Genomic DNA, 26,128 nt, shown 5'->3' on the forward strand with positions numbered 1-26,128 from the left:
GATGGAATCAACACCACCTTTGTAGTATTCCCACCAAACTCCCTAGTAACCTAAGTCTAATGGGAAAACATCAGGCAAACCCAACTTGGGATCCATCATACAAAATAAGCAGCTTGTACTCTTTAAAATATCAATGACATGAAAGACAAAAAAGGGCTGAAAAATCAATCCTCACTAAGGGGATGAATAGACGTGATAATTAAAGGCACTGTGATCCTGGATTGGTTTCTGCACCATCAGGTTCATAGCACAACAGAGGGTATTAATCGGACAATTAGAGGGATTGGAATAAGGTTTGTAGACAAAGTAACATGATCACATCGATATTAAAAGGTGCCTCCCTAATGCTGATATATTTTTTCACTGGGAAGATAGAATATCCGAACAGATGTTAATTGTGAATGCACGTGCATGGGGAAAACTGAAATGATGTTGGGGGAGTTTAACAACCTTTGTAATGAATAAGTTCAAACGTTTATAAAAAATAGGACTTCTTGGTGCCCACCAGCCGGTCCTATTTTGTCATGCCCATTCAGGGTTGTAGACTGACCTTTAGAGCTTCAGTGCTTCAGGTCAAGATCTGGCCCTCCAGTGGGGCTTAACACTTAGGGGTCACTCCCACTTGTTACAAGTACGTACTTTCCGAAGAAACTCTCTGAGCAATAAATGTAGTTAATGTTCCTTTGGGAATCATCTTCTGAGATCTTGAGATCAGACGCTAGCAGAGATTTTAAGCAGGTACCTGGGGAAATGCGGCATGGGGATGGCAGTATGAAGTCAACAGAGCAGTTAGGAGGTGGGAAAATTGAGAGAGAGTCCTTAAGGTGGGTCTCAGTCACCTGGCGGTGGAACTGTCTTGGAAGCAAATTCCTACGGTCCCTATCATTCCTGGTTCAGAGTATATTCTCTGGGGAAAGTGTGGCGATGACAGCACAGAGAGGGGTTAAGGAGAGCTCACTAACTCCTCCTTCCCACGGCTCCAGGTTAGGGAGGGTGAGGACTGATTAGCCAGTGGAGTAATCACTCTGGGAGGAGGAGCAGATGGGCAAGACGTGTCAAACGGAAGAGAAGGAGGCAAGATCCACCCCTCTCCTGTTCCCTAGCTGCCAGCCCTGGGAAGGGCTCTGGGCACAGGGCTCTGCTTTGCAACTGACACAGGAGCCAGCATGGTGGGGCAGAGGACGCTTCGGCTAGCTGCTTTCCTTCTGTCTGGGTTTCTGCTCTCAGAGGCCGCCCAAATTCTGACCATATCTTCACTGGGTGAGTGCTTGGCCGGAGAATCAGAGACAGCTGCATCCCAGGCACCTCAGCAAGGGCTCAGGCAGATAGCCTTGGGTCAGAGGGCATTCCATGTGGTTTTCCAAACAGGACTTGGGTCCCAGGCTAGGGAGAAGGGAGTGGTCTGGAGAAAAAAGGAGTTTCCTTTCCTCTCTTTTTATCTGCTCTGGAGGTGCTTCCCATTGTGCATAGCTGGGGCCAGAATTTAGGTCCAGGGCTGACCTGGAGACCTTGAGCCACCTACTCCAGGGAAGGTAGGGACTTTCAGAGACACACACTGAAAGTTATGGGGTGTGCAGTAAATGCCAGTAGAAAGTGGAAGGTGAGGTCAGTTTCAGGCTCTTGGAGGCCAAAGATGGGGGCTCCTGTGGGCAGCAGCACAAACTGGGAATGTCATTAATAGGACACCTGGAGAATTGACAGAGCAGAGGAGGGGGCCCCAGGACAATCACGTTCTTAGGAAACCCCTCTCTCCTTTGCCCTTACTGCTGGAAGATTTTGAAAGACAGTGAAACAGTTAATTCTGCGTGAACTCGGGTTTATTTCCTTACTTTTGCCCCAAAGGGAACAGAAGGTAAACAGGAACATTTTCAAGATAAGGAGGCATCATAGGATGGAGTTTCCCCAAGAAGTTTTTGGATCCATTGTGAAAGGATAGGGGGCTCCCAGGATCACTTTTAGATCCCTATGAATCTGGGGATCCTAGAGCTGGAAGAAACCACAGCGTTCATCTAATTGGGCACCCCTCTTTTATTTCCTGACGGGGAACCTGAGGGTCAGGGGAGTGAGGGGCCTTTTGCAAGAGCACATTAGACCTCCCTGATGGACACACCCAACTTTACTCACTGTTTCTTACCTCAAACCTGTCCTCTTCCCCAAACTCTACTCTTTACAGTCGGGATTCCTAAAAACCAGTATTAAAAAAACCTCTGTTTTCCATTTTAAATCTAGTTTTTAATGATAGACGTAGCAGAAAACAAGACCTTCCTCACTTTCTGGTAGTATGTGTCCTCTGGACTCTGAGGGGCAGCAGGTGCAGTTCGGAGGCGCTGGAAGCCCCGCCTCTGGCCCAGAATGCACTGGGGTCACCAAGAGCCTCAGGAATGGCTGCCTCTGTGGGATGGTGTCTCCCCTGTGTCTGTTTCTTCCACAGTTTAAAGGTGAGCCAGAGCAGGCAGTCTGAGGGGATAAGGGTTTTTGTTTTCTATGATCCATGTTATCTCAGGCAACATTAGTATAGCTATAAGAAACTAGAGTAGTTTCCACAGATACACACCATTACTGTAGCCTGACGTCCCTTTCTGCTGACCCAGTCATCGTGAGAGCTTCATTTTGCAAACAACCCCACTTCCCAATGTGGACAAATTCTATTCCCTTAGTCCTGATCTGGCTTTCTCTGCTTCTGAGGCCCCTAGACTCAAAAAAATGCCCCTTGATGACTCATGGTTTTAAAAAATCATTGTCTTGATAGAACAGGTACCTCCCAGAGGTTCAAGCTTCTCTTCAGTTAGAATCTCAGGAGTCGTAGGATGGGGGATATCCCAGTCTGTCGTGAGGATCCTGCAGTTCTAGCCAAGGGCCCACAGTTATCATGAATGCCTTAATTTGATGCTCAGCAATTTTCAGGCCCCGACTGGAGACACCCTGCCAAATATATTTGAATCTCAAGGATTTTGGTTCTAAGTGTTGGGTCTACCTCCTTCTGCTTCAAATCCTATTTCTTGGACTGATATTCAAGTTCCCATGTGTCTGCTTCCTAGTCTAACATAAATTTCCAGGGAGAAGGATTCTATAAGGAGCTCTGACTGATTGTCCACTAGGAATCCTTCCCAATCCCACACACAGCACTGTGTCTAATTTCCCATATCGTTATTTCTTTAGGGCATGGTATCTCCATAAGGCCTGGCTAAAATCAGTCTGTACCTAGGATCAGGAACACCTTAAGGCCTAAGCAGGGAAGTTCATAACACTGACATGGAGACCATGAATCACAAAAGTACTTGATGGAGGATTGCCTCAGGTCAAGATTCGGGCAGACTGGGTATAGGTACCTCTCCTGGAGCTTACCTAAAGTGAGACAGGGGGACTGAAGTAACTTATCTTCCTTGGATCACCATCCACACTCTGCCCCTTTAGCTTGCATATCCCCACCCTCCACATCAATTTCAGACTCTGTGTTCACATCTTTACAAACTTGAAATTTTGTATTCTGCCTAGGGGGGAGCCATTCTCTACTGATGGACCAGGTGTCTCACCTTCTTCAAGATCATGGTCATAATGTCACTATGCTTCTTACTGGAGAACAATCTTTAATCCCAGGTATGGTTTTTGGAATCATTGAATTCTATCCCAGAGAGACAATGTCTTCTGTCTAGTACCGCTTAGCACAAAATCTGTTTGAATCTAGCTATACTGAAAGAAGGGGAAAATCTGTGTGTGTGTATGTTTATGTTAGCTGCTGGATATCATATTAGGCTCTGTAGACCAGGCCTCCACGTGCCATAACTGCGTGTTTTACCCCCTCAGCTAGGTGTCTTTCCCTTTCAGGCAAGCTCCGTACATCGTTGTGATCATTTTGGTAAGTACTGCTCTGTGGTGTGCCTTTAGTTGTACCGAACAGAAGTGTTCGGCCATATTTATAGCTTCTGTTATTTAAGGAGAGCTGCTATCCTGTTTTATAGGTTACTTTCTACTCCTGTTAGGAGAGGGGCACTTTAAGAAAGCTTCTTCAAAGGATGTCTTTTAGTCATGTCCTAGGATCAGAATCTCTCAATGAGATGATCCTACACTCTCGAGGCATCTCTGGCTGCCCATGACTTGTGCCTAGTGATGTCAGATGTTCTTGAGTCACTGAATCCAAACAATTTGTAGCTAAGATGAAGCTCATCAATCTTGCCAAGGCTTCTCTGTTGACATACAAGGACACAGAGGAGCAGAGAACTCAAAAAGATTTGTTCATGTTCGCACAGCAGGTTAATAATAGAGTTGGGTGGATCTGGAACTTTAACTCTGGGTTTCTCATTCAGAACTGCTGAAACTTTACTTTAGAAAAATTCCAAAATTAATCATTTTTAATGAAAACCAAGTCAGAGCAATTATGAAAATCTGGAGATGAACTTCACGCTCTGTTACTGTTTAATCACCTAGATCGGGTTCTGTTTAGTTCACTGCATACCCTTCCATACACATCCCTTTGCGTCCGCCTTGATCGTCAGTCCAATTGTGTACTTGCCTTGACTGCCAACCATGGCAGTTGTAGTCCATGATCCTTTCATTTTGGTGGTTCCCTGAAAGCTTTAGACTCTCTATCTCTTTAACACACATACCCACACTCAAGAGTACAAACCATTCAGGGCACCCATGGATTCCCTTAGTTTTATTCTTGGTTCCAAGTTTTAAGAGACCAGAGTTTCTTGCGATATTTACCATTCACTGGAGATTTCCGAGGTTCATTTATTTTCTCTTTAGCAGTAGAACTTGGTAGAGGTCTGCAAATAAGGGAACACATGACTGGATCATTTTTGTTGACCTGATTCAATACTCAGTGTTGAACCTTTTGAATCTGTATTAACTACCTGCTTGGGTAACTTCCCTGTGGGGTTTTTATTTACATCTTTAATGAATACATGATTGCAGAAAAATGGAATTAGATCCCGTTTCTAATGCCGAGATGTAGGATTGCTCTGATCAGTACCTGGGATCACAAGTATAAGATGCTACCTTCCAGTGGCCTTAATTGTCTGCAGTTCGGAGTCTTCCTTTTCCTAAAAGAGCTTGCTGTACCTCTCCTTCTGCCAGGTAGACATCCCCCAGGTGACAGTTCTTCTTTGTTTTGCGGGTCTGTGCAATTACATCTTGGTTCTCAGGGGCTTGCCTGAAGCAAACTTCTGTCTGGAGGGACATGGTCCTGACCAGACATCCACGCCTTGAGCCATTTAGTCCAGCTTTCTTTGGGTATGGAAGTAGGAGAGCAGATCAGCCTGTAATGTGGGGTAGCCCTGTGTTGGAATTCAGGCTTTGATTAGACTCACGGGCTCCTTAGTTTATCTATCAAGTTGGGCTCACCTTAGCCCTGGGTTAAAAAACCCAGTATCTTAGTCTGCTGTTATCAAGGTGAGATCAGTTTCTTATTGCTGGGGTTTATAGACTTTAATAAATTACAACCACCTTTCCCTCTGAATTTTAGTACCTGTCGAGAGAAAGTTACAGGAGTTAGATCAAAATGCATCTTTAGCTAGCTGATCGGGGAGCTTTCCTTTAGATCTTCAACTGTCAAGGCTGAGTAGCGGCTTGAGAAGAGGCTCTGTATAACCTCTGGGTTTTGTTCTGTTTATTCTTTATGGTTCCTGGGGAAATTTCATCACATGTTTGCATTGACTGTTCTCAGGAAGACCCCAACCCCAGAGCTTTCTCTCCCTACAGCTCTCTAGTGGTATTCCGGTATTCTGCCTTGTGAATTCTAGCTGCCAAGTCCTCCCCCAAATCTGAAGTGCTCCCCTCAGGTTGATGGTCAGGCCACATCTGGGTCCTCCTCTATGAGCTGTATCTTGGAAGTTTTCTCCAGCCGTCCATGAATGCTGTGCGCTACCTGGGGTGCCATGTCTAAAAACCATTTTAACATATGTTTGGCCTGGTTTTATTTAGTTGTTTAAAGTAGGAATTTTAACATCTGCAAGTTCCATGCACACCACAGCCTTGTCAATACTTGGTATGGTTAGTCTTTACTTCTAGCCATTGTTGTGTGAGTGTTTAGTTGTATTTCATGGTGATTTTTATATGCATTTCCTTTATTACTAATGATGCTAAGCATTTTTTCAGGTGCTTATTTGCCGTTCATATATCTTCACCGGTAACTGTTTGCCAAATTTGCCATTTGTAAATTACGTTATTTGTTCTTATTAGTGAGTCTTCAGGTATTTTGCATATAAGTATCTTATCAGATATAAATCTGCAAATATTCTTTCCCAGTCCATGACTTATCTTTCACTCTCTTAGCAGTATCTTTTGAAGAGCACAATATTTAATTTGCTGAAGTGTAATTTCATGCTTTTGTGACATGTATTGGTATGAGTATATGGTTGTTTTTTTTTTTTTTTGCTTATTTTGTCAAAATAATGAATGGCATTGATTGATTTACAAATGTTGAACTAACCTTGTAGTCTCGGAACAAGTTCCACTTGGTCAAGATGTATTTTCCCTTTTATGTAATTTTATATGTAATTTGCTTAAATTTTGGTTTCCATTTTATATCTGTGTCCCTGTGGGTCACGATTCTCTGATTTGCTTGGGATTTTTTCTTTCTTTTTTTCTGGCAATGTTATTAGTGCAATATTTTCCTGATGAAATGAATTGGGTAGTGTTCCTCTTTCACTTTTCTGGAAAAGTTTGGGTAAAATTAGTGTTGTTTCTTCCTAAATTGTTGTAGCCACTCTAAGAGACAGGCTGTCTCTCCCCACTCCAAAGTTAGGTTTGGATGTTCAGACTTACGGCCTTATATACACACAAGGAAGTTATTAAATGGCTTATTAGAGGCTCCTGGCTGGTTCAGTGGGTAAAGCATGCAACTTGCAATCTCGGGATTGTGGGTTTGAGACCCCACTTTGGATGCAGAGATTACTTAAACCTAAAATCTTTAAAAATACACAAAGGCTTATTAATAACATAATCAGGCTTCATGGAGAGAGTAAGGCAAGTCTCAGTCTGGTCCAAACGTACACTCAGAGAGCAGGAAAAGGAGGGTTTGTTTGGGCTTTTATGGTGGTCAGTCTTGGGACTGGAATAGGCGTTTCCCTTCATGTTTGACGGATGACCAGAACGTTCTGTGTTTCACTTATTTCCATTTGAACTTGTATAAGTCAGTCATTATGACATTTTATGAGACCTGCTGCCTGAGGCTGGTGAGGGAGGTGAATGTTTCACTGAATGTCTTGTTCAAAAGACCAGCGTTGTGCATGTAGAGAAGTGAATCAGCATCTTGGTCATGATCAGTAATGTCTGAAAATCTGTAGAGGATAAGGAACCTTGCTCGAAGCTGTGTATTGTGCCTTTGGTGTGTGGAGACACGTGTGTAACCTTCATTTATAGTTTGGATATCTCAATGGCAAGAGATTCTGTGCTCTTTCCCCAAAGGGAACAACCTTTCCTCTTTATGGGTCTCTTTGGAATGTCTTTTTCTTCTTTAAGTTAACTTTGGTAGTTTCTGTCTTTCTAAGAATTTGTCCATATCATCTGTTGCCTGATTTATTGCCATCTCAAGTTCATAGAATTCGCCTATAGTCCGTTTCATTTCTGTGTGGTCATTAGTGGTGTTCCTTCTTTCATTTCTGGTCCTAATAATTTGTATCTTTCTTGTTTGTGAATTTTCTTGATCTTTTCAAAGAACGGGCTCTGCTTTCATTGATTCCTATTGTTTTTCTATTTCCAATTTTATTGGTTTGCCCCCAATCTTAGTTCTGTTTTAGGTTTAGTACACTTTCTCCCCCAGTGTCTTCAGGTGGCAGAATAGGTTATTAATTTGATGACTTCCTTTTTAACGTAGGCATTGAAAGCTGTAAATTTCCTTTTAACTGCTGCTTTTGGTGCATCCCGTAAGTTTTGGTATGTTTTATACTCAGTTCTATTTATCTCTATGTATTTTATGATTTCCTTTGTGATTTGTTTTTGATACATGGATTATTTAAAAGGGTGTTGTTTAATTTCCATAATTTCTGAGTTTTCCAGTTTTCCTTCTGTTGTTGATTTCTAACTTCATCGTGGTGTGGTCAGATAGTCTTTGAGAAGCATGTTTTAACATCTGTTGAGACTCATTTGTGGCTGAACATAGGGTGTCCACTGGAAAATGTCCTATGTACCCTTGAGAAGAATGTGTATGCTGTTGTGTTGGGTAGAGTGTTCTGTATATGTCCGTTACACCTAGTGGATCAATGTGTGTAAGTCTTCTGTCTCCTTACGGATCTTCTTCTGGTTTTTCTATCCATTGCTGAGAGTGGGCGTTGAGATGTCCAGTGATTATATAGAAGTGAATGTTTCTCCCTCTTTTGTGCCAGTTATTGCTTTAGCTATTTTGATGGCCTCTCATTAGGTGCGTATGTGTTTGTAATAGTTATATCTTCTTGCTGTGTGGAACCTTTATTAATATGTGATGTCCTTCTTTGTCTCTTGCAATCTTATTTGATTTCAAGTCTGTTGTGATTGGTATCTGCTCATCTGCTTTCTTTTGCTTATTCCTTGCTTGGGATATCTTTTTCCATCGTTTCCCTTTCTGTCTTTCTCATTGGCTCTACAGTGAGTCTCTTGAACACAGTATGTATATTTGGATCATGGTTTTCTTTGTGTGTTTGAGCTTCTTGTTTTTGTATTTATTTTTAAAATACATTTTGTTACTTTGGAATAACTGTCGATTTACAGAAAAGTGGCAAAGGTGGTACAGGAAGCTCCCACACACCTCCATCCTCTTTCCTCCATTGTCAATCCCATTTTTACAAAATTTTTGAAAGTGTTACTTTTTATTGAAGTATAGTTGATACACAATGTCACGTTAGTTTCAGCTGTGGGACATATTGATTTGCCAACTGTACATGTTACGATGTCCTCACCACAAGTGTAGCTGCCATCTGTCACCATACAAGGCTATTACAGTTGGATCATGTATTTTTATCCATTGTGCCAATATCTGTCTTTTCATCGGAGAGTTTAATCCATGTACATTGAATGTAATTACTGATGAGGAGAAACTTTTATCTGTCCTTTTGCTATTTGTTGCCTACATGCCTTATAGGGTTCTTGCTCCTCGCTTTCCGTATTACTGTTTGTTTTGTGTCTAGTTGCTTCTTGTGTAATGTTAAATTCCTTCGTCACTTCCTTTTGTGTGTGTCTATAGCTATTTTTTATGTGTGTTACCATGGGGATTTAGTTTAACATGCTAAATCGATGTCACTCACATTTTAATTTATAACAGTTTTAGTTTATTAAAATTCAAAAATCCTCCTCATATAGTGCTTTTTTCATCCCGAACCCCTTGCATTGTTGACATCGCAAAATTACATTTTTTTTTACTTTGTGTGCCCCCAAACATAAACTATCATTAATTTAAATGTGTTAGTACATTAAACTACAGAGAAAACTTGATTGGAGTTACAAACAAAGTTTAAGTAAGACTTGTTTTCAAACTAATAATACATTTTAAAAAATATGCTCGTTTCAAAAAACATGTAGAAACCACAAGCTGAGTTAGAAAGCATTGCCATAGTACTAGCTTTCTATTTCCCTATGCATTTACCTGTATTAAAATATCTATTTTCCCATACCCTTTGAGTTACGACCTGGTGGCCTCCTTTTTCCCTGGAAGGCTCCCTTGAACATTACTGTCAGTGTAGGCCTAGGGGTAACAACCTACTTTAGCTTTTGTTTACCAGGAATGTGTTAATTTCACCCTCACTTTTGAAGTGTTGCCAGACACTGAATTTTTTTTTTTTTTTTAAGATTTTATTTATTTATGTGACAGAGAGACAGCCAGCGAGAGAGGGAACACAGCAGGGGAGTGGGAGAGGAAGAAGCAGGCTCCCAGCAGAGGAGCCCGATGTGGGACTTGATCCCGGAACACCGGGATCACGCCCTGAGCCGAAGGCAGACGCTTAACGACTGCGCTACCCAGGCGCCCCAGACACTGAATTTTTTGTTGATCATTTTTTTCTTAGCACTTGGAATATATTAGCCCACTGCCTTCTGGCCACCAAAATTTTGATTACAAATCTATTGTCAATCTTAGGGGCACCTGGGGTGGCTTAGTTGATTAAGCATGTGACACTTGATTTTGGCTCAGGTAGTGATCTCAGGGTTGTGAGGTCCATCCCTGTGGCTGGCTCCATGTTGGCAAGGAAACTGCATGAGATTCTCTCTCTCTCTTTCTTTGGATGCCCATCCCCCCACCCCCAAAAGAAATCTATTCATCATCTCCTTGATGTTCTCCGGCAAACAATTTTGTTGAGTAAATCAATCATTTGAATGTGATGAGTCGCTTTTCTCTTGCTGCTTTTATTATTTTTACTTTTTTATTTAAATTCAACTAGCCAACGTCATTAGTTTCAGATACAGCATTCAATAATTCATCAGTTGTATATAACAATCAGTGCTCATCATTTCACGTGTCTTCTCTTGCTGCTTTTACTATTCTCTCTTTATCTTTCTAAATTTTGATTATAATGTGCCCTGATGTGGGTGTCTGAGTTCGTTTTCCTTGGAGTTTGTTGAGCTTCCTGGATGTTTATATTCATATCTTTCATCCAGATTAGGGGGTTTCACCATTATTACTTAAAATAGTCTCTCCATTCCTTTCTTTCTTTCTCTCTCCTCTGATGAGCATCCACAATGCATATGGACGTCCCTTAGGCTCGTTCTTTTCTTCAGTGTCTTAACTTTCTGCTCTTCACGTTGGATAATTTCCATGGTCTTACCTTCAGGTTCACAGATTATTTCTTCTGGTTGCTGAAATCTGCCTTTGAATCCCTCTAGTGAAATTATCATTTCATTTATTGCATTTTTCAGTTCCAAAATTTGTTTTTGGTTTCTTTTTAGAGTTCCTATATCTTTATTGATATTTCTGTTTTGCATACACTTTTTCCTTAACTTTCTCTCTACCTTCCTTTAGTTCTTTGAAAATCTTTAAGGCAGTTATTTTAAAGTCATCGTCTAGTATATCTGCCATCAGGTCTTTCTCAGGGACAGTTTCTGTTGATTTATTATTTATCTCTGAATAGACCTCAGGTTCCTGTTTTTGGTGTGTCTTGTGATTTTTGTGGAAAACTGACCAGTTGACTTTAACAATGTGCTAAATCTGGAGATGAGACCCTCCTCCCTTCTCCAGAGTGTGCAGATTTTTGCTATTAATTTGTTTATTGTTTTTGTTTTGTGATTGTTTTAGGCTGCCCTTGTGGTGAGGATCAACCTGAGGTATAAATTTTGGTATTTTCAGATATTTTCTGAGCCTTTTCCTGGGCATGAATGGACACTTTCTAATATTGCTGGTATATGCAGTTGTGTTGTCATGTCCTAGCCTTTACTGTTTCCCTCCCAAAAGAGGACAAAGAGAAAAATGATGGGGGAAAAGGGGATCAGTCTCTTATATCCCTTGAAGCCCATTCAGCCAGAGGGTGGGTGGTTGTAATAATACAGTGTGATGCACGAACGTTGCTGCCTACTTCTTTGTACCTCTGTGATCAGAAGCAGCAGTCAGCAATCACAGCACAGATACCTGAGGTTTGGAGGAGCAGGTCATTTTTTGCCCACTCTAGCTCATGAAAGCTGTGTACAAGCTGCTTTATGAAGACATGTTCAGCTGCCTGCCATGAGATGGGGGTGAGTTTTAGGTAGCTGGTACTGTGATCAGAGCTGAAATAACTGAAATTAACTAAAAATGCCTGCAATTAAAGATAAAGCCTTCCACAGATGTTGACTGCAAGGTTCCGGGACAGAAGATTTAGACAGATCCTACCAGTGCAATGGTTATCTAGGTGTAGAGACAGATTCCTGGTACTCCGTCATCTTATGATGAGAATCCTCACTACTACCTCCTGGCCAACTTTTGTTTTCAGAATTTATGCATATATAGTTGAATATGTGTGTGTATATATAAAAGAACATTTTCACCAGTTTCTGTTTGAATGTGTGTCCAGGAAAGCTCCTTATACACTCCTGGTGGAAGTGGACCCACAATAGTTGTTTCTTGATGGTGTCAGGGGCGGAACGGCCTTCATCTGACACGTAATTCTTCTCAGGGATTCAACTGAAATGCCATGGCTTGTGCTTTGTGTGGGGCCAGCAGCACATCCCTCCTGCGAGCTCCTGTGTGAATGTTTGTGTCCTGCATGCGTGCGCTGGACGAATCTCTGCGAAAGGAGGTTGTCCTCCACGCAGTGTCACACATGTGCTTCTGGAGAAAGTTGCAGGTGGTTAAGATCTTGCCGGCAAAGCTTGTGAGCAGGGCTGTTGAGGTAGTCCATGAGAAGCCAGTTACAAGTGATGTGTGTCCTGCCAAGATGAAGGTGAAGAGACACTGCAGCTGAGAGCTTGTGGAAATAGGAAGTGAACAGAACATATTACCAAATCTATGCTTGCAAAGTGTCTATTAGTACTTAGATACAGTCACCAATTTCAGTAATATTGGAAATGGGGTGGGGGCTTAGTATGATCGGTCATGTCCATAGCTTTATAGTAATCCACTGCAAGTCATCTTTACTTCTTTGCTGGTTTAAGAATAGTCTAAATTAGGCTATTATAATTGTTATAAATTAGAGAGCCAGTGGAGATAATCACTCTTTGCTTAATACATTATAATCCTTAAAGGCACTGTTTTAATATATATTTGGATGTTTTAACAGTTTTAATATGTTGGGCAGATCCAAAGGTGCCTTTTTTGTCAAGCTGACTGTAAATGCTATAACCTTAATTTTATTTTTATTAGTGACTTGCTATATGAGAGCAACCATACCCACTAGGAGATAATATAAAAAATGGCTGTTATGACTATGGGATATTTAATCGCAGTAGTTAAGACAGGGCAAGCAAATCTGTCTTCTATAACTAATATTTTTGACTCCTCGGAGTACAGAAATTTCTTTGATAAATTCAGTGGCCTCTTCTCATATACCTGTTATTTTTGCCCAAGTATTGATTAAGACCATTAAGGTTTGTCATTGGTACATCTCATTCGATGTTGAAAGTAATTTAGAAGCTTTGGTGTAGAGGACAAAAACCATTCTGTGCTTTTCTTCTGTTATAAAGGTTGTTTTTTTCTAGAGTAATGTTAAATTCCACATGTATCAAAATTGAGGACTCTGTTTTAATTTCTTTCCTGACTCTCCCACCCTGATTTCCCCCTGTATTTCCTCATCCTTTGGGCTGTTATTAGATGTGTTTTGGGGAACAGTTTGTTCTAACCTGCTCATATTTATCAATTTTTTCCTCGAATGCCCCAATTAGTGTCATCAAGCCTAGGGACCTCCCTACTGGTGACTTTGAGAGACCTGAGATTGGGTTTGAATGAACCCCTTGAATTAACTCCATGGGGGTGTCATCGGTGTTTTTCCCTATTCCTCTTTTAATCAAAGTTTTCTTTTAGCTGCAGAGTTATAATCAGCAGCAGTAGCAAGGGCATTTTCTAAGGTTGTAGTGCACCTTCTACTTTTATGGGTGTGGATCTCATCATATGACATAGTGACCACCCTTCTTCAACCATTCTGTGGGCTTGTAAACTGGAATCAGTCTTGCCCAGAGCACTGTTTATATTGGGGGCAGTCCTTGAGATGCACAGCTATTGGTTACAGAGTTCTACCTAGCGTAGAGTAATTACAGCTCATGCTGGGATTCAGAAGCATGGTCCAAGCTGACACAGAAAATAGGTTTGTGGGAGACACATGGCCAGGACCACTGAAACACTACACCTATACTTTTGTCCCAAAATGCCAATTACGGAAGCTTCTGAATAGGGTGGAAGTGAGGGTCTCTGGCTTGCTTGCCTTGAAACTCTTGCTCACAGAAGGGAGGGCATGTCGAGGCTTTCTTCTCTGTTTGCCAAGATATGTCACAGAAGGTTAAGGGGGAGATGGAGCTTGAAAGCTGTCATCAGTCCAACTTCAAAAATGGTGTCAGACTTTTTTACACATGAGTTATGGGGGAAATGCCAAGATGTGAAGTAGGGCTGCAGAGGACTACTGTTTTACATTTAGGTGTTGGTAGTTTTTTGGCTGATTGAGAAATCTGTGCATGTATCACTTTTAATTTTAATAAAAATGATTTTTTAAGTGGGAAATGACTGGGGAGCTGGGATAAAATAAGATACGTATTTAGTTACAAAGTGTACCATTCACTGTATGTGCACTCTTGAAAAATTATCTGGCACTCCTTTCTCACTTAAAAATGGTGAATAGTTATACCTTTAAGTGTAAAATTTAAATAGAAACTTCCAGTACTTTAAAATGAATAAAAGTGACTGTATCATTATATGGTTCTCAATAAAGTTTAGCAGGTTGCACGATTGAAGAAATGAGAAAGCAGAGAATAAAGAATAAAGAAACCAGGGATATGGTTGGAAGAAAGAAACCATGATATCCTCATGTCGATGTTAATTTAGGTTGTATGGTATAAGTAAACATTTCCCTATTGGTGTTTTATCTTTTTATTTTATTTTTTTAGAAAAGAATGACATTTCATACAATGTTATCAATTGGCTTTCACCCGAAGGTCACAGAAAAGAATTTAAGGAATATTTTGATTTCTTTATGAGGGAAGCTTTGCGTGGCAGGTAATTTCTTTTATTCTCTGAATGAAAGACTTGCCATTTTAGTGATAGGAATGAATGGTTGAATGCATGGATAGTTGGTGTGAGTTTAAGAGAAATGGATGGATAGATGGATGAGTGGATGGATGGGGAGATCAAGGATGGCGGCAGTGGGTGGATGGAGTAGATGAATTTTGCACTCCCAGTCATTCAGTCTTTGTACTGTTATATTCCACCGCAAGCATGTATGTAGTGAGGGGACTGTTCCTTCTGGATCTTCCAGGCAACATTTTGCCAGATATTTGCGTATGTATACTCCACAGCAAAGAAGGCGGTTCAGACAACTTAATTTCCCATTGTTGGCAGGCGAGTGAGGCCTACCACGTTATACGTATTTTTCGTCCCTTATCCTCACATAAATTCAAGAATAGAAAGATGCTTATGAATATTGATTTTTTTAATACCTTGAACCACTGTCTTTTAAACTCTAAAAAACCAACTATCTTGGTGATACAAAATGAGTGAGCAACCTGAGAGATGTTGTCATTAGCTGGGATATATAGAAAGTTGTCACTTTTCACTTTGGAGGGAAAAGGCCCAAACTCATTCCTTGCTGGGTTAATACAGTGGCCTAATGTCTATCTCCCTTCTTTCTGTAGAAATTCTACTTGCTACAAGGTGGTTCTAAAATCTGGCTTTTTCCATAAAGCCTTTATCCTTAGTCAGACTAGAAGACCAAATTCTCTCATCTGTAAGAGTTCTGGTCTAAAGTTCTCATTTGAAACTTTGTCTATTTCATCTTGTGTCGTTACTCACATATTTTAAAATTGTATGTCTTGTCTCTTCTCCCTCACTTGCTTATTTCAAAGACCAGTTTTACACACATATTAAATATGGTATAATATGGGAAGCACAGTGCTTTCTGTATTTCTTCAATTGATTAACTTAATTTCCAACATGATTAATGCTCTACTTTTGAAGAATTTGTACTTCGTATCTTGAATTTTCAACAATATTAACCAATATTTCTTTATGTAAAATGTTTTTAAATGTAATAGAGAATAATCTCAGCTCATCACCTGTTGTCACATGAAGGTGATTTTAAACCCCAGGTGGACATCTGCATATTGCTAATGAGCTCTCACCTATGTTCCTTCTTTAAGTGGGCTGATATGGTGGAATGTTGCACAGGTTACAGGTTTGCTGGGCCTTGATTCTCTCAGTCCTTCATTCAACTAGGAGGCCCATGGGTCTCCAAAGCACCTGACCTGTAACCTTTTGTCAAGAATATTCTCATCTATCGTCCGTATGCTGTATAAAAAGGGTCATTTTCCCTGCAGGCATTGATGGGAAAACATTGAAAGAATAGTTCCTGGAATAGTGCCCATAGACAAGAGTCTTAATAGATATTGGTAGAATTTTAGCATGAACTTTTGTGAATACTCCAGCTGGCATGAAGTGGAAGAATAGTGATTAGCTTCAAAAAGGCTTTTATTTTTGTTTGTTTAAAATGTTAATATTTTCAGGTAGGAAGATGTAAGGCTCATGTTCAGCTTAGAGTTTAGATTCTAGTATGACCATCAGAAAGTTCCTTGTGTGAGGGTCTGTCAAATTCAGGATATACCCAGTTTCAGATAAAAGGGCTACATCATGAATATTGATGCCACTTCCACAGTTTGGTTAGGAAACAGGATAGTCACGTATAAAAGACTATCCTGTCTTATAAAAGATCATTATACAAATGAAAGTTCAACAGAGCATCAGAAAAGGTATCAACTAGACATGGAACCCTGAGATCTACTAGTGACAGGAATGTTTTCAATGTAGAATGATCTCAAAAAAAGCAAAGGAAAACAAAACGCAAAGACAAACTAGAAATTCTAGACCATAAATTAGCTTTGCTAGTGGGTGCATATGGATTGGCCAGAGAAAGGGGAGGGGAGGAGGTGAGAACATTTTAGGAAGCAGAAACACCCAGAGCAGAGTGGCAAGAGCAGAGTGTTCCTTGGACACTGATAAAATAGGCGGACTGCTGCCAGATATGGTCTTTCTTCGTGCCAAAGACTCTCTTAAGTATTATAAAATTAACAACCCCAATGAATATTTGTCATTACTGTTTTTGTTTTTACAGAGAAACATTTGACAACTTTGTAAAGTTAATGGAACAACTGGGAATTCGATGCAATGATTTGCTAAGGAGAGGTGATATCATGGGTTCCTTAAAAAATGAGAACTTTGACCTGGTATTTGTTGATATCTATGACTTCTGTTCTTTCCTGGTTACTGAGAAGCTTGGGAAGCAGTTTGTGTCAATTCTTCCCACCCAGTTTGGCAGTATGGACCATGGGCTACCAAGCCCTGTGTCTTATGTTCCGGTATCCCGATCTTTGCTAACTGACCACATGGACTTCTGGGGCAGAGTGAAGAATTTTCTGATGTTCTTTGATTTCTACATGAAGCAACGGCAATTACAGTCTACAATTGACAATACCATCAAGGAACATTTCCCAGAAGGTTCTAGGCTGGTTTTGTCTCATCTTCTAAAGAAAGCAGAGCTGTGGTTTATTAACTCTGACTTTGCCCTTGAGTTTGCTCGGCCCCTGCTTCCCAACACTGTGTATGTTGGAGGCTTACTGGCCAGACCTGTTAAACCAGTACCACAAGTAAGTAAAACCTTAAGTGTCAATATGGACTTCATGCAGAGCTCTTCAGTGCAGAATTGGTGGCTCCCTGCCAGTGGGAACTGGGGGTGATGTAGTGTGAGACAGACAAACAATGAGGATATATATTTTTATTTTATTTTATTGTTTTTTTTTTTCTAGCCATTTTTTTTTGGTATTTGATTCTATTTCAAATTTTATTTTATTGTGGTCAAAACACTTAATATGAGATCTACACCCTTATCAAATATTTAACAGTACAAAACATAATTATTGACTGTAGGTACCATGTTGTGTCTCACAGCTGTAGATATTATTCATCTTGCTTACTGAAACTGTTCCTTCATGGAATAACAACTACCATCTTCCCTTACCCCCCTCACGCTTGGAAACCAGCTACCACTTTTGATTCTAAAATGTGACTGTGACTGAGGGCTTCAGAGGGGAGGGGGGTGAGGGAATGGGATAGGCTGGTGATGGGTGGTGGGGAGAGCACATATTGCATGGTGCACTGGGTGTTATACGCAACTAATGAATCATCGAACTTTACATCAAAAACCAGGGATGTACTGTATGGTGACTAACATAATATAATAAAAAATATTAAAAAAAATAAAATGTGACTATATTTGATGCTTTCTATAAGTTAATTCATGCAGTATTTGCTATTCTGGCTTATGTCACTTAGCATAATGTCTTTAAGATGCATCCGTTTTCCCATATTAGAAAATTTCCTCCTTTAAGGGTAAGCAATAAGTAGTATTCCATTATACTGTGATATGATTCTTTAACCATTGATCTTTTGAACGCATATTTTATTTGTTGCCACATCTTGGCTATTGTGAATAGTGCTTCACTAAATATGGGGATGCAGATATCTCTTTTGAGATCCTGTTTTCCATTTTCTTAGGTACAGAAAGAGAAATCAGATTGCTCCATCATATGGTGGTTCTATTTTTAACTTTTGGGGGAATTTCCATACTGTTTCCCATAGTGTCTTCACCATTTTCCATTCCCAACCATAGTATGTAATGGTTGTTGAGAAAGAGCATATCCTCAGCACATGCCTTCCATTTTTAATAATCATACCAGTAGGTGTGAATTGATATCTCATTGTGGAATTGATTTGTATTTCCTTGATGACTAGTGTTGCTGAGCATTTTTTCATGTATCCGTTTGCCATCTGCATGTTGTCTTTGGATGAATGTCTATTCTAGTCCTTAGCCTAGTTTTTAATGGGGTTAGAAGATTTTTTATTTTTTGCTATGGAGTTGTAGGCCTTTCCTATACATTTTGGAGTTTAATCTCTTATCAGGAATACAGTTTGCAGGTGTTTTCTGTTCTGTAGGTTGTGTGTTACTCTGTTGATTGTTTCTTTTCCTGTGCAGAAGCTCTTCAGTTTAATGTAGTCCCAGTTGGTTTTGTGGTGGTGGTTGTTTGTTTCGGTGTTTGTTCATTTTGAATTTGATATTTTGTTTTCTTTTGCATTGTGCTATATCACTGAAATCATTGCTAAGACCAATGCCATGAAACTTTCCCCTATGTTTTCTTCTAAGAGCTTTGTAGTTTCAGGTCTTATGTTTAAATCTTTAATCCATTTTGAGTTGAGATTTTTGTATGGTGTAAGGTGACGGTCGATTTTACTCTTGTTCATGTGGATATCCACATGCTGAGGCTGGGGATTCTGGTGAGACAGTGTTTTCAAAGCTATTTGCTGGCTTTGGTGAGACTGGTTACACATTGGCCTGGGATGCAGTCCATCTTCGGTTCTTTTTATATCTATATTTTTAATGTTTCTGTTAGGGAGTGAAAGCAAGTAGCCTCTTATTCTGATGTCATGCTCTACTCTTTTCAATTTTAAGTAATAGATTTACATTAATCTTATAGTTATCAAAAGACAGCAAAGCAGATTTTATGTGGTCCCCTCGGATGGTAGATCTTACGGTGTAGTGAACGATGGACTCAAATAGAGCCAGACTGAACAATGGAGTAAGGCTGTGAGCTAGGGACAACCAAACAATGCAGAGGAAGAAGGAACGAATGTTTTGAAGAATTGACAAAAGTGTATGAACACTCATTTTTAGGGGATTAAATCAGAAACTTTAAGATTCATCTAAGGGTGGCTCTCTACCAATTAATACCACACAAAATAGACTTATGTCATAACTTTTGCAGGAGATAGATATTTTATTAATGGTTTAATATAACAAAATCAGTCAATGTAATATAACATATTATTAGCATGAATGGGAGAAAAAATACATCATGTCAAGAGATGCAGAAAAAATTTTTCACAAAATCAACTCCCTTTTACGCTAAGAATACTTACAAAGCTAGGGGTAAGAAGGTGCTTCTTGAACATGATAAAGAGTGTATGGGACACTCTAGCTAGCAACACACTTGTCATGATAGAATGCAATCGTGCTGCCTGAGCCAGTAGTCTGAGATGCGCACTTACATCCCTGCTATTCAGATATGCCCTTGACAGAGCAAGTAGACAAGAAAAAGAAAGAAAAGGCATCCAAATAGGACAATGTAGAAATAGTTTGATTTTCATATGACATAATTCTCTGTATAGACAATCCCAAAGAATTCATGCACCAAAAAGAAACTACTAGATGTAATAAAAGAATCCAGCAAAGTTGCAGGGAGAAATAGCAATGTGCAATTATGAGTTGTGTTTCCTCTTAGCCGCTTGAACAATCTGAAAATAAAATTAAGTAAATTATTGTATTTCAAGAGGATCCAATTAAACTGAGGGGTTGAAAGACATGTGCACTGGACACTAAAATTTGCTGAAAGAAATTCAGGAAGACCTAAATAAATAGAAAGACATCTCTAGACCATGGATTGTGAGACTTAATCTTGTTAAGGGGGCAGTACTACTCAAAGTGATCTGCCGATTTGATCTAATTCTTATCAACAGTTCAATGGCCTCTTCCTTTTATAGAAATGAAAAAGCCAATTTTCAAAATCATATGGAAATGTAAGAGACCCTGAATAACCAAAACAATGTGACAAGGACACAGTTGTATGACTCATACATCTGTGACCAATTCATTTTTGACAAGGGTGCCAACACCATTCAATGAAGGAAAAAATAGTGTCTTCAACAAATGGTGCTGAGCCCACTGTACTTTCACATGAAAGAGAATGTATTTTGAGGCTTCCGCACACCACATACCAAAATTAACTCAAAGTGGATTGATGGCCTAAATAAAGAGGTAAAAGCCATAAAAATCTCAGAAGAAAGGAAAGAGATAAATTGGCATGGACTTGTATTTGGTAATGAATTTGCAGATGTGACACCAAAAGCATGAGTAATAAAGGAAAAAATAGGTAAATAGGACTTCATCAGGATTAAAACCTGCTCTGTATCAAAGGGCATTGTATAGAAAATGAAAGGACAACCTACCAGGTACAAGACAAGTATGTCCTCTTACTACTACCTCTTAGCCTCATACTGAAGGTTCTAGGTACATAATAAGACAAGAAAGAGGAATAATAGGCATATAGATTAGGAAGGAATCAATAAAACTGTTTTTGTTCACAGATGACATGATGGTGCAATCCAAAAATGTGAAAAAAAAAATTCCTGTAACTAGTAAGCAATTAGTGCAATGTCACAGGAAACAAGTTTAATTTATAAAGCCAATCTTATCTTATATATAAGCAATTCACAGAAGAATGTGAAATTAAAAACAATATTCCATTTACATTAGCACCACCAAAATTGTGATCTTGGGAATAAATCTAACAAAATATGTGCAAGATTCCTATGTGGAAAACGACAAATCTTTAATGAAGGAAATCAAAGAACTAAATAAGTGGAGAGAAAGTCCATGTTCATAGATAGGAAGAGTCAATATTGTTGAGTATTTAGTTCTCTCCAAATTGATCAATACGTTCAACACAATCACAGTCAAAATCTCACCAATTTATTTTGTTGACATTTATGAACTGGTACTAAAATGTTCATGGAGAGCCCAAATCCTGAAGTTCCAACACAACGTTGAAGATGAAGAACAAAGTTGAAGGGCTGACATTGTCAACTTCATGACTTACTCTAAGCTACAATAATCAAGATGGAATGATATTGGCAGAAGATTAGGAAAGTAGTCAATGTAACAGAATAAAGAACCCAAAAACAGACTCATACAAATTTAGTACAGTGATGTTTCACTAAAGAACTAAGGACAATTGTATGGAGAAAACACAGACTTTCAAAGAATCGTGCAGGAAAAATGGATATCTGCACACACACACACACACACACACACACACTTAGACCCAGACCATACACCCTTCCAGAAAATTAACTCAAAATAGACCCACAGACCTAAATATAAAATGCAAACACAAATGTATAAATCTTTTAGAATATGATATCAGAGAAAATCTAGATGAGCTAGTGTTTGTTGAAAACTTTTTAAGTGCAAAACCTAAGTCGTGTTCTATAAAGAAAAAGATGTTGACAAGTGTGTGAAGTTGAAATTAAAATTTCTGTTCCGGACAGAAATTCTGCCAAGAGAATAAAAAGAGGAGCCACAGAACAAAAGCGAGCATTTGGTAGAGACCTGTCTTTTACAAAGAGCGTTAGTCACATACGCCAATAAGCTCTTTATATACACAAATATACACAGTATACAAGAACTCTTAGAATTTAACAGTAAGAAAACCAATAATTTAAAAATGGGCTAACCCCTCAACAAAGAAGACAGGCAGATGGCTAATAAGTATATGAAGGAGACATTTCCCCAGCATCTACCTCAGCCTCCAGAAGGCATGCTGCCCCCTCCTGGGCCAGCACAGCAACTGGCACTCTCCCAGGCACTAGCATCTCTGGTCTGGCATTGGAACATTCCTAAATGACCAAATCTCCCCACACCTAGAACGAGGGAGGAGGTACTGGGGCCATGTTTTCAATGAAGAAAGAGATTCCCACCACCTCAACCTTCCTCTTCTATAAAACATTGTTAGACACACAAGTCCTAGATCTAGATGTTGGTGCTACAGTATGCTTTGAGTGCCTCAAGGGTAACTTGGACTATTGTGGTAGTGGCTGGACGCCTACAGCTGTCTTCTCACTCATTTGTGATTATTGAAAGTGTTTATATGGTAGGATGTGTCCTGAGGTCTCAGAAAAATGACTTCGGGGCCATCAGACACAATGGATATGAGCAGAGTGCAGAGGGCACTGAGCTGTCCAGGGGCTCGGAGACCCTAGTGAGCTCTAGGCACTGACAGGAGGGTGTAGTCAGTAAATAGCTAACTTTTATTTCAGCGCTGTCTAGGCTTTCATGAGCAACTCTGTTCACCTCTTTTCCTTTCTTACCTCTCTCTAGGAATTTGAGAATTTCATTGCCAAGTTTGGAGACTCTGGTTTTGTCCTTGTGGCCCTGGGCTCCATGGTGAACAAATATCAGTCCCAGGAAGTTCTCAGGGAGATGAACAGTGCCTTTGCTCATCTGTCTCAAGGGGTGATATGGAAGTATAATCCTTCTCATTGGCCCAAAGACATCAAATTGGCAACAAATGTGAAAATTGTTGACTGGCTTCCTCAGAATGACCTCTTGGGTAAGGACCTTTCCATTTATGTATCTTTACGTTTCCACTGGGCAACCCCACCAGCATGAGAAAGGGCAGCTGGTAGCTAAAGGTAATCTTTAGAGGACAGGAATGGAGCAGCCAGCTGGAGTTCTTGGGAAATCAGGCTGTGCTTCCCAAATGGCTAAAACTGCCATGTTTTCTTCTTTCTTTCTATTGCAGTCCTGATACCTGCCGCCAGAAGTGATACTGTTGTCAGGTTGTTTTGACCTTACCATACTTGGCACAGACCAAGGTAGCCCAGACACAGTTGAAGACAGTGTGTGCACTCAGAGAACACACACGGGGGGTCGTATTGCTCGTTCCTAGCCTCTTGAGTATCTTGTAGGCCATATGCCATTAGAGACACACACTCCCATACATCTTAGTACATTCTCCTACCCTGCAAAAGGTGTACTCATGGTTCCACAAAATTGATGCTGATGGTTTCCTAGGGGTGTGCCAAATATCTGAGTGTCAGGCTGAGTAACCTGTCAGATGGTTATTTGCTCCATCGAATTCTTTGATAACAGAGAGTTCCGTAAACCCCAATACATTTTCCTTGTCCTTTGTGTCACTTTTTGGAGCTCTTCAGTACCACAACCACTGCCTACAACAGAGGTTCATCCTCAGAGTATGGCTCAAAAAGATATTGGAACTTAAGATGGAGCGTTCGGCACAATTTTTCACAAGACTTGGTGTGGGTAAAAAGGATTCTGATTGTCAAAGAAACACAAATAGATTCTGATGCACATCCCCATTGAGAGGCAGCGTTTGAGATGAATGCTTCAGTATCAACACTTGGTTTAGTTTTCTCTAAATAAGCGTGGAGTGAGCGCACAGGAACTAGAAATACTGAGTTGGGTGGTCCATCGTTGCCTACTTTAGAAGATTTCTTATGAAGTCGAGGAGAAAGCACATACAGCGTAGGTTTGATGAATGCCGTATGAGATGTGATGTCAATAAAAGTGTTAACCTTTCAGATAAGAGGGAAGTGAATGGGAAGTGAAGGGGAAAGCATGAGGCCTGGAGCGGAAGAGACACATACAGAGTCAGAGATAGAAATCAGAGAAGATACAGACAGAGTTACACTGGGAGAGACTAAGAGAGGACAGAGATAAGAGGAGAGAAACAGGGTGGAGAGATGGACGGATGGATGCTAGGATGGACGGAAGGAAGGATATGTCTTGCTTAGCACTGTTCTCTGAAGCTTTCCCTGGGTTCTGCCTCTTAGACGGATAGATTTAGAGGAATCTCTGTACAGAGACGAGGCCAGAATTTTATATCTTGGAATACATACCATTGAGTGTACCCTAAGCTAAATCAATAAATACAAGTTAACAAAATAATTTGAGATCTCTTTGTAATTTTTTCTGTCCTTGGAACTTTACCTGGTGTTCTGAAAAATTTCACCCTGAAATACTCTGCTCTGTTCCTGATTTTCAACAGCTCACCCACGCATTCGTCTCTTTGTCACCCATGGTGGATTGAATAGCATAATGGAAGCCATCCAACATGGTGTACCCATGGTAGGGACACCTGTGTTTTTGGAACAGGTTGAAAATCTAATCCGAGTGGAAGCCAAAAAGTTTGGTGTCTCTATCCAGCTAAAGCAGATGAAGGCAGAGACATTGGCTCTGAAGATGAAGGAAGTCATAGAAGACAAGAGGTATGGAGCTCTCTGGGCTTGTGGTCACTTTGGCTGAAACAAAACATCAGACACAAAGTGCACTGTATGGCTCTTTTTTGTTATAAAAGCTGAAACTTCCAGACATGGAATTTTATGTGTGTGATGCTAACACCTGACCTGTCTGAGAACAAGACTAGGCAATTCAGGTTAGATGTTGAGAACAACTTCTTCTATAAGGGTTGTGACCACCCCGAATTATTTACACAGGGTCTCTGAGAGGTCTTATATTTTGGGAGTGGTTATAGTAGAATTACAGTGACGCAGGATGTAGCCTTCCTGTCCCCCAATATGCCACACTGTTTCCTGCCTCAAGCCCTTTGTCAGTTGTAGAACATACTGCCCTTCTCTTCACAGGGCTGGCTCCTTCACGACCATCGAACTCATCTTCAATGTCTTCTTCTCAGAGAGGCAGGCAGTCTTGGTCTGATAGTCTCCCACAGCTTTTAATCATAACTCATTTTTCTCTCTTAACACTTCTCAGGATCAGTCACTACCCCATTTCTTTCTGTTTTAATTCGTTGTGTGTCCCTCATACTAGAAAGTAGAGAGTTAACTCCCCTGGACAGCCTAGTGTCTCTTGTTTTTCCTTGTGTTGCCAAGGCCTAGCACAGGGCCTACCAGAAAATAATTTGGGATGGATTTCTGTTAAGTGAATTAGTAAAAGGGTCCATGTTGTCTTAGGTTAATTCCCATCCAGCACAAGCATGTGGTTATCATGATGAACTGAATATCTTATTAGGGTCTCAAGGTCATTTACCCTGATTTGGGTGTATGTTATATCACATATATTCATATATACTCTGTCCTTTAGCCTTCCATAAGCTCCTTGGGTAGAGACTCATCCTTACATTTAGTCCCTTTTTTATAATTTAGCACTTTTAGCATGAGGCATGGATCTTTGCATGGAGAAACCAGGTTGAACTTTTCAATGGGATCCAGCTGGACTATGACAAGGCCAGGCCAACGACTTTTCCTTGAAACTGAGTCTTTGGTGCATATGGATGAAAGTGTGTGTGTGTGTGCGTGTGTGTGATGCAAGGTCTCTAAGACTCCTAAGACCACATGAGTAACGCCCACCTCTGCCTCTGCCAACAGGTACAAGTCAGCAGCCGTGGCCGCCAGCATCATCAGGCGCTCCCACCCCCTGACTCCTGCCCAGAGGCTGGTGGGCTGGATCGACCACATCCTCCAGACAGGGGGTGCGGCACACCTCAAGCCCCGTGCCCTGCAGCAGCCGTGGCATGAGCAGTACCTGCTGGACGTCGTCTTGTTCCTGCTGGTGGTCACCCTGGGCACCCTGTGGCTCTGTGGGAAGCTGCTGGGCATGGTGGCCAGATGGGTGTGTGGGGCCAGGAAGCTGAAGAAGGCCTGATGGAGGTGCATCCATGAAAGGTATTCGGGGAGCCACTGGATGTAGAAAGATTTCCCCAGCATAGGACACCCGTGGTGTCTTCCCCATATTGGCACTTGCAAAATTGCTTTTCACTATTTTCTGCCTGTGTTTAAGAATTCTTGTGAAGCACTCTTGGGATTCTTCTTTAAAATTGTGTTAAAATATATATTACATGAAATTTACCATTTTAACCATTTAGTGAAGTCAGTGGCATTGAGCACATTGACGTTATCCTGCAAACATCACTG

The 26,128-nt window shown here is 40.5% G+C and overlaps 1 protein-coding gene across 1 annotated transcript; it reads left to right on the forward strand.

Annotated features, from left to right (window-relative positions):
- Positions 1-794: 794 nt before the first annotated feature.
- LOC103664713 (UDP-glucuronosyltransferase 3A1-like) lies at positions 795-25,863 on the forward strand. Its single transcript, XM_008692644.2, has 8 exons — positions 795-1,260; positions 3,496-3,597; positions 5,081-5,091; positions 14,472-14,575; positions 16,683-17,214; positions 22,557-22,788; positions 24,247-24,466; positions 25,583-25,863. Exons 1-8 carry the CDS (start codon positions 1,167-1,169, stop codon positions 25,857-25,859), a joined length of 1,572 nt encoding a protein of 523 aa, XP_008690866.2. The 5' UTR covers positions 795-1,166; the 3' UTR covers positions 25,860-25,863.
- Positions 25,864-26,128: the final 265 nt, after the last annotated feature.

This window comes from Ursus maritimus, unplaced genomic scaffold (assembly GCF_017311325.1).
Source record: "Ursus maritimus isolate PB19 unplaced genomic scaffold, ASM1731132v1 scaffold_15, whole genome shotgun sequence".
NCBI lineage: Eukaryota > Metazoa > Chordata > Mammalia > Carnivora > Ursidae > Ursus > Ursus maritimus.